This window comes from Mixophyes fleayi, chromosome 6, assembly GCF_038048845.1.
Source record: "Mixophyes fleayi isolate aMixFle1 chromosome 6, aMixFle1.hap1, whole genome shotgun sequence".
Lineage (NCBI taxonomy): Eukaryota > Metazoa > Chordata > Amphibia > Anura > Limnodynastidae > Mixophyes > Mixophyes fleayi.
This window is the reverse complement of record NC_134407.1, coordinates 20,112,793-20,126,550: the sequence shown is the minus strand read 5'-3', so window position 1 is coordinate 20,126,550 and position 13,758 is coordinate 20,112,793. Positions and strand designations below refer to the sequence as shown.

At 44.6% G+C, this 13,758-nt stretch overlaps 1 protein-coding gene across 6 annotated transcripts in view; it reads left to right on the top strand.

Moving 5' to 3' along the window:
* Nucleotides 1–13,758, top strand: part of ADAM12 (ADAM metallopeptidase domain 12) — a 399,327-nt gene that overhangs the window by 372,319 nt on the left and 13,250 nt on the right. For all 6 annotated transcript variants that reach the window (XM_075215979.1, XM_075215980.1, XM_075215982.1 and 3 more), the window contains 4 exons: nucleotides 21–129; nucleotides 1,081–1,216; nucleotides 3,119–3,221; nucleotides 6,114–6,284. In XM_075215979.1, the coding sequence (XP_075072080.1) occupies nucleotides 21–129; nucleotides 1,081–1,216; nucleotides 3,119–3,221; nucleotides 6,114–6,284 (519 nt within the window). The remainder of the gene's footprint in view (nucleotides 1–20; nucleotides 130–1,080; nucleotides 1,217–3,118; nucleotides 3,222–6,113; nucleotides 6,285–13,758) is intronic.

Genomic DNA, 13,758 nt, shown 5'->3' with positions numbered 1-13,758 from the left:
TGTGTTTTGGAATTTCCCAGGTTTGCAATAATAAAAAGAACTGCCATTGTGAAGCTGAGTGGGCGCCTCCGTATTGTGACACACGAGGTTACGGCGGTAGTGTGGACAGCGGGCCTATGAGAGCGTCAGGTGAGCGATTTGTGTACTCAGCCGGCCTTAGGCACGGCAGATCCAGCTGCTAATGGGGACTCGTCCTGAGTGGCCGGATCAATTCCAGTCCACGTGGCCGACATTACACAGCACACGCAGGCCGATAGCGGAAATCTTCTACACACATTCTCCAACACGGCGCTACGGACACCTAGTGGCGCCTTATAAATAAAAATTAATAATAATAATAATTCCTGATAAGGGCCCTATTGATCGTATTATTAAACTGAGCATCACAGTTGTTTGTGGCTCCACATGCTGCGGTATTGAACCAAGTGGCTGGTACCGCAGCAGGTGTATCCAGCTGTCATCTTTCTACGTCAGACCAGTAGGGTAGAGGATGCTGAAGAGGTTTCAATGGATGTAAGACAATATCTTGAGGGTAATCATAGAGGAATCAGACGACCATAGTAATACAATTGCGTTGACCTTTTACATTACTGACAATTTAGAACATGTCATTAAGAATAATGATATTTATAGCAGGAGACGAGCCTGTAATAAAGAGTAGCTGTGCAGTAATAAGCCATGACATCTAGCAAAGCGGAGATACGATATTCTTTTGCCTCTGATTAAAGGTCCCCAAAACATAATACTACGTTCCCTCTTCTTTAACCCCGATTGTCAAGTCAATCTCACTCAAATTGATGGCATAGTAAATGGTATAGTAGTGATAACAAATTCACCAGGGCCCCAATATGCACAGCCTGGGTTGGTTTTAATATTCCGTTCTCTTTGTGACCCCGGGATCACCAGTATGACCCGTCTAGCACTGTGGGGTGATATCACTATTCCAGCAGCCATATATCAGAACTCCTGTATGTCCAGTGGGCCTGGGCTTAGACGCCAGCGACTGGAAGTTCTCTATTTTCGCCCAAATGCTCATACTAACGAATGCATATTAATGAGTGCGCTGTCTTTTGTTCACAGATAACAGAAGTTTAATTGCAGGAGTGCTGGTAACGGTTATATGTATAACAGCCGCTGCCTTCGCCGTGTACCTGAAAAGAAGGACTTTAGTTAAATGGCTTTTCACAAACAAGAAGAACACTATTGAGAAATTAAGGTAACGAACGACGGCAGTACCATTATTTGTCATTGTAAACAAATTCCTAGTAGCATTCACAAGATCATGGGGGGGTAATTCAGCTGCTGGCGATGTGGTGGACGGACATCGCACCGCGCACATCGCCACAATTACGGTAAAAATCTCCGTTCATTATTCCTCACACCTCTATGAGCGGAGATTTGACATAAATCTCCGCCGCAAAGTGTCTCTGAACAACCATGAGACAATCTAATTTAATTCCTCCTCTATGTATATCATAATATAAGATTTGGAAACTTTTCAAAACCACAGATATTCAATAACTGTTGTTCTGTAGGGGAGATTATATATTTGTTCATACAGAATATCTCCATATGTCACAAATAATTGCACAACAAGACCTCTCCTACCACCTACATGTAGCAATTAGTTGCCCCTCTCTATCTGGAAACTCTGGTCCTCTGAAACTCTGTGCCGCCAGTGGTTCGGTGAGCTCTCAGCGGCTGTCTCTCAATGACTTTCCATTAGTGCGCAGTAGATGTGCCCACGGGAACATAAAGGAGGCTTCCTAATTTGTACATATGGGAGGGGAATGGACAGCACTTGTCCTTTAACATCCCACCCAAAAAAGTGGTTCCTTAAGCTGGGTACACACTACAGATATTTCGACCAACTTTTTATGCCGAGCGATTTTACATGCGATCGATGGTCCGATCGCTCGGTCCATGGACTGCATACACACTAGCCTGGTTTAGGACGATAAAGGGAAGAGCGGACGTCCCTTTAGCGACTTTTTACAGCCATGTTGTCGTGAGCAATGACTGTAATTTCATACTCACTGTCGTGGATCGGTCGGAAGTTTACACACACCACACAGCGGAAACGAGATTGAAATGAAAATATTAAACGGTACGACCAACCAAATGATGCGACAATCGTCCATTTGGGCAGACTTTCGACCATCGTGTCACTGCACACACTGACCCGACTTTTGATCGAGCGGTCGTATGTCGGCTGTTTGAGCCGATTATTGGATGAAAACTGTGTAGTGTGTACCCAGCTTTAGTCCCCGATAAATGAAGGTGCTGTTTTATATCTCCTGCCCCCTGTCCTGCAGATCCTTACCTAACTACTGGGGTAAAAGTTCTAAACTGCAGTAACTATATGCATTAAATATGTCAAATTTGTAGCTACCGGTGAGAAAAGTACAGCAACAATTCTGCTAACAGAGCAATAAAGGGGTGGAGGAAAGTAATACTAACAACATGTAAATTATGTGGAAAAGGATGTAGCGTTATATTGGGTGGAGTGATATAAAGACAAATTATTCTTTGCATTTTTTCCAGAAGGTTTTCCCGGCGGTTTGGCCTCTAGTAAATGTTACGGTTTTAAAACCGCCAAAATCGAAAACAAAACCGCTCTCTAGTAAATTTCCCCAAAGGAGTCTGTTTACGGACTGCGAGCCGCGTGTGGTGTCCAAGCAGCCTTGTATGTCATGCACAATATTTAGAGGCCTGTGTCTGGTAACATTTCCAGGTTTGGTTATGAAACCTCCTGGAGAATGAGCGTTTGTATGGCTGCAGCTTGTGTGATGCATCTGCAGCTATCTGGGTGACCTTTGATCGAAACCTAGTCAAGTGAGCTGTAGCCTCCATATTTGAGGCCATTATTGCCCAGGCACTCGATTCATTAAAATAGTCTCCTGGGTGTTATAAAAGACACATTTCCACAGATTGCAGAAGCTAATTTAACAGGCTACTGGCTTCCAAAAAAAAATCAATATTTATTTTCAGTCCTGCAAGAGTATTTGATCATTTTTACTCTCGTTGTTTGCTATGGTGAATAAAAATGAAGAGACCCTTCACAGTGTCATTCTAAATTGAAGCTTCTCTCTGTTGTATTAAATTATTTATATTACAGGTCAGCCAGTCCATCAAGAACCAGGAGCGCGAACGAAGCTAATCAAGAATACAGCAGAACGCTGTGCAAACAACTGCTGAGCAAGTCCTCACAGGCAAAAGAGGTGTGTATGAGCCAAGTATACCGCAGGCACAGGAGGTGTGTGTGACCCAAGTATACTGCAGGCGCAGGAGGTGTGTGTGACCCAAGTATACCGCAGGCACAGGAGGTGTGTGTGACCCAAGTATACCGCAGGCACAGGAGGTGTGTGTGACCCATGTATACCGCAGGCACAGGAGGTGTGTATGAGCCAAGTATACCGCAGGCACAGGAGGTGTGTGTGACCCAAGTATACCGCAGGCACAGGAGGTGTGTGTGACCCATGTATACCGCAGGCACAGGAGGTGTGTGTGATCCATGTATACAGCAGGCACAGGAGGTGTGTGTGACCCAAGTATACCGCAGGCACAGGAGGTGTGTGTGACCCATGTATACCGCAGGCACAGGAGGTGTGTGTGATCCATGTATACCGCAGGCACAGGAGGTGTGTGTGACCCAAGTATACAGCAGGCACAGGAGGTGTGTGTGACCCAAGTATACCGCAGGCACAGGAGGTGTGTGTGACCCATGTATACCGCAGGCGCAGGAGGTGTGTGTGACCCATGTATACCGCAGGCACAGGAGGTGTGTGTGACCCAAGTATACCGCAGGCACAGGAGGTGTGTGTGACCCTAGTATACCGCAGGCACAGGAGGTGTGTGTGACCCTAGTATACCGCAGGCACAGGAGTGTGTGTGACCCATGTATACCGCAGGCACAGGAGGTGTGTATGAGCCAAGTATACCGCAGGCACAGGAGGTGTGTGTGACCCAAGTATACCGCAGGCACAGGAGGTGTGTGTGACCCATGTATACCGCAGGCACAGGAGGTGTGTGTGATCCATGTATACAGCAGGCACAGGAGGTGTGTGTGACCCAAGTATACCGCAGGCACAGGAGGTGTGTGTGACCCATGTATACCGCAGGCACAGGAGGTGTGTGTGATCCATGTATACCGCAGGCACAGGAGGTGTGTGTGACCCAAGTATACAGCAGGCACAGGAGGTGTGTGTGACCCAAGTATACCGCAGGCACAGGAGGTGTGTGTGACCCATGTATACCGCAGGCGCAGGAGGTGTGTGTGACCCATGTATACCGCAGGCACAGGAGGTGTGTGTGACCCAAGTATACCGCAGGCACAGGAGGTGTGTGTGACCCTAGTATACCGCAGGCACAGGAGGTGTGTGTGACCCTAGTATACCGCAGGCACAGGAGTGTGTGTGACCCATGTATACCGCAGGCACAGGAGGTGTGTATGAGCCAAGTATACCGCAGGCACAGGAGGTGTGTGTGACCCAAGTATACCGCAGGCGCAGGAGGTGTGTGACCCAAGTATACCGCAGGCACAGGAGGTGTGTGTGACCCAAGTATACCGCAGGCACAGGAGGTGTGTATGAGCCAAGTATACCGCAGGCACAGGAGGTGTGTGTGACCCAAGTATACCGCAGGCGCAGGAGGTGTGTGTGACCCTAGTATACCGCAGGCACAGGAGGTGTGTATGATCCAGGTATACCGCAGGCACAGGAGGTGTGTGTGACCCAAGTATACCGCAGGCACAGGAGGTGTGTGTGACCCTAGTATACTGCAGGCACAGGAGGTGTGTATGATCCAGGTATACCGCAGGCACAGGAGGTGTGTATGACCCAAGTATACCGCAGGCACAGGAGGTGTGTGTGACCCTAGTATACTGCAGGCACAGGAGTGTGTGTGTGATCCAGGTATACTGCAGGCACAGGAGGTGTGTGTGACCCAAGTATACCGCAGGCACAGGAGGTGTGTGTGACCCAAGTATACTGCAGGCACAGGAGGTGTGTGTGACCCAAGTATACCGCAGGCACAGGAGGTGTGTGTGATCCAGGTATACCGCAGGCACAGGAGGTGTGTATGACCCATGTATACCGCAGGCACAGGAGGTGTGTGTGACCCATGTATACCGCAGGCACAGGAGGTGTGTGTGACCCATGTATACCGCAGGCACAGGAGGTGTGTGTGACCCATGTATACCGCAGGCACAGGAGGTGTGTGTGACCCAAGTATACCGCAGGCACAGGAGGTGTGTGTGACCCAAGTATACCGCAGGCACAGGAGGTGTGTGTGACCCAAGTATACCGCAGGCACAGGAGGTGTGTGTGACCCTAGTATACCGCAGGCACAGGAGGTGTGTGTGACCCAAGTATACCGCAGGCACAGGAGGTGTGTGTGACCCTAGTATACCGCAGGCACAGGAGGTGTGTGTGACCCAAGTATACCGCAGGCACAGGAGGTGTGTGTGACCCAAGTATACCGCAGGCACAGGAGGTGTGTGTGACCCAAGTATACCGCAGGCACAGGAGTGTGTGTGTGACCCTAGTATACCGCAGGCACAGGAGGTGTGTGTGACCCCGGTATACAGAGCTGTGCCATGTAATACAGGCCTATCCCTGGGCGGAGGAGGCCGGTACCCTGTGACCCAGCGTGAATGGGTGGTGAGGTCCATCCTTCATGTAATGCAGTTATGTTGAGGGGGACCCACCAGACACAGCCGGGGCTTCATAGTGCTTATAGCACTGATAGCTTGTAAGCAGGAATTACATGTAAAACAGAATAAACAAGTAATTGAAGTGACTGACCTCATTATATAAGTGTGCACAATGTATTCTTTCCATGAGGGAGCTCAGAGCGGTATACAGCGCTCAGCATAAAGACAGGAAGGTCATGCGGTGCGGGCTTCCTGCGGGAGGACTTCACCGCCAGTTAATGTCAATGTCCCCATTTCTATGTTACTTCTATTTTATGAGGGGTTTGAAGATAGATAGTAAATGCAAAGTGTACCCCACTCTGTAACAAACGTTACAGTGACTTTGATGGAAGTGTGATGATAATAAATAGACAAATGTGTACAATATAACCCCCATAAAGTGTCAATGCTATATCCGCAGGATGGGAGGACACACAGGTTACCACGTTATCAGCCTGTCGATATCAGTCATCCAATACTTGAATCACCTGAGTGCAATTTACACGGCCAACCACGACCTCCCCCTCGACCCTCCCCACACACTGTGCCTGCCGGACCACTGACAGCGAAGCCGTCCCATAGAGGTGTACAGGTATGTGCTCCGTACTCCGATATATACATCATCAGGGCAGGGTATAGGAAAGGAGAGGAAACTAGTCTATAAGTTTTATCTGCAACCTATTATTTCATTTATAGTTATGTCCCCTACAAATGCTTGTACTGGTATATTCTGTGCTCGATTTCATAAACTCCTGTAAATTAAGCGTCTTCCACAAACCCCACATTACTACAAGTATATAAAGACACTGCACAACCAATGTTTTTTTTTAATGTTTCAGAATAAACCTCAATATTTTGGTGTGACTGAATACAATACTAAAGAACACATGGGGGCCTATTTACTATGACCTGGCGTTAATCTTGTTTTACCCCAATTTAGAAAAAGAAATAAAGTTTGCCTGGGCAGCGGAGTGATACTCAGCTCCCTGGCATTACTGGCTGGCACTGGTAAGTGGACTCTTACCACCTCGCCAGCCAGTCTTCAGTGCCCATCCGCATGTCTGACCCCAGGCTTCACCTCACAGACCCGGTGAAAGCTCTCACTGGCCAGGAGGCTGGGTAGATAAGGAGAGGACCTATCTCCAGCACAATCATCCATTGTCACCGGAGAAGTGGGGTTTTCTCCTAATAATAAATAGACTCCATGGACCTGAGATGATGCTATTACAAAAAAGAACTTTACAATGTCCAGTTGTTGCCCAGCTCCCTTGTAGATGGTTAGACCTGGAGCAAATAGTCCCTAGTGTGTGGATCGCCACTCAAATATCAAAGTAAGCAGATATGTACATACTGGAAAAGCTATCATAGGTGTCAGTTATTTGGTAAAACACAATAATATCACCAATACAATGGAGAATGCACTGAAAGCTTAGATTCCTGCAATGTTATCCAGTCCTTGCTGGGATCCAGTGTGTGTGTGTCTGTATCCCATGTCTATAGTAGTCTGCAGCCACAGGACACACACAGTATATATACAATTAGATATAAGGAGCCAGCAGCCTCGGACTGGCTATACACCGGTAGGCCCGGACGCGAATAAGTCCAGCCCCCTCCGACGTTGGGGCGGAGCTTGCAGAGAGCACCTCATTGACGGTCCCGGACGTCTGCAGCGGCAGTGTAACAAACACACTACCGTGCAGGTGCAGAGAGCCGTGTCTGGGCTCTCTGCACCTGCGCGGTAGTGTGTTTTACACTTTAGCAGGGGAGGAGGAGTTGTCTGCCTGTCGCGGCCGCCCAGAGGAGCAGCATGCCGGAGCATTTCACAGGTAAGAGACTCATTGCCAGATAGCCTGTTTTTTGTTAAACACAAAACTATAATGTGTGTGTGTGTGTGTGTGTGTGTGTGTGTGTGTGTGTGTGTGTGTGTGTGTGAGAGAATTAGGGACACTTGTGTGTCATACCATTGGGGCATTACTGTGTGGCATAATATTGGGGCACTACTGTGTGGCATAATATTGGGGCACTACTGTGTGGCATAATATTGGGGCATTACTGTGTGGCATAATATTGGGGCATTACTGTGTGGCATAATATTGGGGCACTACTGTGTGGCATAATATTGGGGCACTACTGTGTGGCATAATATTGGGGCATTACTGTGTGGCATAATATTGGGGCACTACTGTGTGGCATAATATTGGGGCATTACTGTGTGGCATAACATTGTTTTGGGGGCACTACTATGTGGCATAGGGAGGCTGCCTATCTATACTAAACTATAGGGGGGCTGCACAGAGAACAGTATAGGGAGGGGGTGATGGGACCTTTAATGCTGAGGTGGTTTGGGTCTATAATTGAATGTGGGGCTGAGTGTGGGGAGGAGTGCTATATATTAAATGTGAATATTAATTATTTAATGCTAGGAATGGTCGTGGGAAATGGATGTTTTAAACTTAAATGCTATTAATTTATTGCTGGGGCTGTTTGGAGGGAGGGTAATAGGTTTATTTATTAAATGGGAATACTATTAATTTAATGTTGGGGTTGGTTGGAGGGAAATAGATCTATTTATCACATGTGAGCACTATTACTTTAATGTTGAGGCTGGAAAGAGGCCTAATTATTAAATGTGGGTGCTGTTGATTTAATGGCAGGGATGGTTGGCGTTTCTAAATGTACCCATTATTTTTTCCAAATAGAGCCCTCAACATTCCAGGATCCAGACAAGCTGCAACTAAAGAAACCAGCAGCCACAGGTGGTAAAAGTGACAACAACAGGTAGGACAGTCTGTCAAATGTTCTGAGTCTAGTGCAGGCTTGGCTAACCTGTGGTACTCCAGGTGTTGTGAAACTACAAGTCCCAGCATACCCTTACAGCAATAAGCTGCCATATATTGGCAAAGCATGCTGGGGCTTGTAGTTTCACAACACCTGGAGTGTCACAGGTTAGCCAACCCTGATCTAATGGGACAATCCTGATTTTTGGTGACTGTTCTGCCCAATCTAAGGGGCAGGTCAACACTGTGTATTCTTTATACACACACTGCATTCTTTATATACTACACTAAGGTGCTAGCTGTCCTTCGTGGACTGACCACTCCCTCTCTAGTGTCTGGTCCCGCCTCTATGACTGACCACACCCCGTCTGGTGGGCCCCTAGTGTTGCAGTCCCCCGGTGGGCCCTTCATGCCCCAGTCCGACACTGAGAGCCAGTCAATGTGTAGTTACCTCTCTGCATTTTTTGGACTTTTAAAAGTGAAATCACAGGCAAACCAAGGGCGCTGCTAAAAATTATAAATTGTATAAGGTGACGGAGCAGTATACAGATACCAGTAAGGGGCAGCACTCCTCGTTATCTTATTTATTGCTATCAAAGTTGGCTCCAGAATGTCTGGGAGACCTCTAAATTTCTAGGCGTGCACCTTGGAGAGCAGTACACCCCTCCTCATCCTGCCCACTTCCCTGGTTAAGTGGTGAAGTGAGGGCGAGTACATTTATTCTACAGTATATACTGTGTTACTAAAGGCAAACTCAACCACTTCTTGCAACAGGCTAGGGCACAAAATGAACCTACAAAACACAAACGTAGAAGAAAGGTGACAGATGAGCAGATATGTTTCAGGGGTGCACTAACAATTGTTCATGGAATTTGGAATATTGTTGTCCTTTAACATGGTGCTGACAGCTGGTAGAAGATAGCTCTTGGCAGTGATGTACCCGACCCGTCTTCGCCACGCAGGCGGCTAGGACAGAAATGTGTAGTAGACAAGGCTCCGGCTTGAATTAGCGTCTGTAAACTGATTACATTGGGGATCCTGGAGAGCATGTCCCTTAAAAAAAAAACAGGGGTTGACCAAAACTTGGACAATCCCTTTAATAAAAAAAAAAATAGATTCATGGAAAATAAAACACTTGGCAGAATACTACTCATCTCTAGGTATAATACACACTTTTCAAAATGCCGAAAGCTGTATTTTAGCACAACAGAATTATATAAACTATTACTGGTTATTTCTTTCTTCTACGGAGCCTGAGCTGGGTTGTTGTAAAGCTATCATTTAACGCCATAGATCAGTATTTCTAAAGTTCGGTGTCTGTGTAAATGATACAGATGTTCCGAGATGGAATTTCAAATTTTCAAACTTGTCTTCATTGTGTATTCATAAATACAACAACAAGGCACAGAAGTATATGGATTAAAGAAGCAAAGCAATGTTTAGGCTGCATTTCTCAATGGTCTGGTCTACAGACCAAAATGAATTATCATTACTTATTTATGAAGTGTCAACAAATTCCGCAGCAAAGCATAAAATCAGCACAGCGAAAATGGCAAAGGGATGTCTGCTCGGGAGCAAAACATGCTGAGAGCTTCATTCTGTACTTTCCCAATTTATTAGTTCACTTTAGGAGAATAGTAATATTTAGCTTGTGAAGACACCCATATATGAGGTGCACAGTCATTGACTACAGGTTATCCATATTTGCTAACTACTGGGTTGTCCAGATTTTGGAAAGTTCTCCTGGAAGTGTAGGCTGCCCATCTAGATCCCATCCGATCTTCTTGCTGCAAATCACATCACAGTCCCAGCCCCAGTGCGTGTAACGTGAATTGAAGCTTCGCTCACCGTAGGTAGGGCACGATGACATAAATTGTGTCCCCCCTTCTGGTATATAAAAGCAGGCAAGGATGAGTTTGTCTTAGCTCCCTGTACGGAGTATTACCACGCAATCCAGATTGCAAACCAAACTGGCCATAGGGATTATAAACTGTTCTGCTGCTCTCTTGCAGCCGGGTGAGATCCCATAATGTAACGGCAGTTGCCACCTCAAGCATCCACTGAAGCATACTGTAATAACGAAATTTCACCAAGTTAGACATGAAGATGTATGTGTGCACGAGTGCACTTTGAACAGCCAGCAGTGTCCATCATTATGACACTGCTGGAGTGCAGAGCTACCAGTACGGTTAGAGTGCCCAACGGCAAGCCAGTGGTCATGTGGGACGCAGTGACGGAGCCCAAATCAAATACATATCATTTATTGAAGTCGAGCATCAGATAAAAAAAAAATACACAAGACATTTTAACAATTTCTACATTCTATTGAATGCAGGATGTTCCAACATCAGTCATTCACTTCAATGATATTAATCTACTTGATTGGCTGAGTGCTGCAGTAAAGTCTGCTCCATAACCTGATAGACGACTTAGGGCCTGGCAGACAGCAGCTTGGGGCCTAGTAGGTTACCTAGCGGGTTATCTGCAATAGGGGGATTATCAGGGTCAGTCTCATCTTACAGGGGGCTAGCTCCGTTAGTGCTCTGCTTTCCAGTAGCTGCCCCCTTCTCCTTTACTAATCACCAAAGATCCGTTCTCCTCCCTTGTATATACAATATTTGGGAATTTAATTAGTCAGTTTGCGTTGACTAGGACTCTGCATTTTTATGCTATTTTGGATTGCTAAGTAAGAATTTGCTGATGTACTGTATCTTACTTCTGAACCTCAGAGTACAATAAAACAACTCGTACAGATGTATCAACTTTGTGGAGTGTCATTTCCGAGAACACTCAAAAGTTTTCCATTTCTGCCTAATCATTCTCTATGGCGCACTACAGTCATAAAACGCATCCAGGGAAGATCCCCACTATAACATCCTACATTATACTTTGTTGTATTTAATGAGTAATAACTGTGGCTTTTTACTTATATAATTGCAGTTAAGTGCTCCTGGAACAGGTCTATAAGGTCAGACATTCCTCCCTATAATTATATAGTTTTCCATAAAGAACAACACATAATTGTTGATAAGTATTTCCTTGAAACGTGTGGCAATCTGCATACAGCGTTGTTGTATAATAGAACTCCAGCCGGCAGATGCAGACATTGACTATTTCGTACATAAAATTGTGAATAGTTAGCTGTGGACTGCATTACAAAGCTACAGTGCTGATGTTAGGAGATGACCTGTCAAACATCAACGTCTGTCTATATATTTTCATGCTGATAAATGATGAATGTGCGATTCACATGCTGTCAGTTGGATTGTAGACTCCTTTAAATGTGAAATTGCTGTTGTACCAGAAGAGCTTCAAGGGTTGGCAGAGGCACTTCTTGAGCTTCGATGCAATAATGAAGCACGTATTGCATTTGAAAACAAAGCAGATCTGTCATATTTTTGGATGTCAACAGTTGCAAAGGCATTCAAAATTGCACATGAGGAGGCAGTCAAAAAGTTGCTGCCTTTTGCAACAACCTACCTTTGTGAACAAGGATTTTGCACTCTAACGAACATAAAAACAAAGCAGAGAAATCGATTGGATGCTAAAGACTGTATCCAAATTGCTCTAACATCAAAATGCCCCAATATTGATGCTCTTGTTTAAAAAATGAAGCAACATCATTTCTTCAAAACCTGAAGTTTTGAAGTTGAAGCTTTCAAAGAAATTTTGAATAGATTCAATACAATTTTGAATTCCAGTAATTAATAATATATGATTTCCAACCTTTCAAATCAAGGGGGTAACGTTGGCGTATCTAAATATAATTGGGGGTAAAAGTTAAAAAAAGTTCCCTGACCTATGTATTGGTCTATACAATGTATTGCAATGGAACAATTCCCTGTATTGGTAAATGAGTGTCACCTGTACAATGTAATGTAGCTGCAACATCTATTGCACTGTGACTTTAATAAAAAAAGAAAAAAAAAGATAAGTGAAATATATGTTTTGATTTGAAATTACATTACAATGATAACCGTGACTTAGACTTGGATACTCTCAGTTTATAAAAGAAAGAGTAGCAAGAAAAAGGGATGTGGGGTTAATTTATATGTAAACAATTTGATAAAAATAACTTTAGTTCTGCGCACTACAGTTAGGATTGAGGGTACCTGGGTAACTCTAAAATCTGGTGAGGGACGGAGGTTTTTTCGGACAGGAACAATTTATAGATCCAAGGACTGGAAGAAGAATTGGATGAATTATTAATAGAGGAAATCACTGAGATGAGAAAGAAAGATGAGGTGATAATTATGTGAGATCTCATTATGTCTGACTTGGACTGGAATCTGTCAATTGCTAAATCAGCCGGGAGTAGTGACCTTCACCATTATGTGGGCATCTCTCAAGCAGATAGTTGGGGAAGCAACAGACAACAATTCAATGCTAGATCTAGTTCTCACAAATAGAGACATTGCACCAAATGTGTCTGTAGCAGAGAACTTGGGGCTCAGTAATCATCAGTAAAGAAGAACTGCACCAAAACACAACGCTTTAGATTTTTAGAAAAGGCTGAATTTAGTCTATGAGAAATCATTTACGTAAATCTCTGACCGGATGGGAATTAATGTCTTGCAGGAACTTCAGAATAAACTACAAAATCCATAATTAAATTTAACCAAACTCTGTGCTATATATTAGTAAAAGGAAGAGAAGGCTAATGAGTGTGCCAAGAAAACAGCGTGTTCTAAATATATAGACAGATCTAATTAGAGGGAGGATTAAAAAACGTGTATAAAGCAAATATAATATAAAGCATGCTAAAGCTTGGACAGTCAGTAAAAAAGGGGCAGTCATGTCAAAAAGAAAGTACACCCTCTTTAAAATCTGTTTTTACATATCGGACTTAATTAATGATCATCTAGTCATCTCCAAGTCCTAAAATTTGATAAATCTAATCTCATGACAAATAACCCATAGCCAATGTTACTGTAAAACATAGCTTCACAAAAAGTACATACTCCAGATAAGTTGGATTTTGCCAGTACCTTCCCCAGGTTTGCTGATGGTGATTGGCTGTAAATGTGGCAATGTACACTTGTGCTTTATATTTGTAAATAATGTATTTTACCTTGTTAACATGGAGTAACTAACTCCACTCCCTATCCTTGCGGTTATATTGGCGTTATTATTGTTCCCCATTTCCAACCACAATATCTGGTATCTGCTGGGAATGCGATTACTCATATTTGTCCATCCTGCTGACAGAGCCATTTATGTATAGGTTTGCTTGTTAGACCCGCCAGCGCCTAGTATTTGTTAGACCCGCCAACACCTAGGATTTGTTAG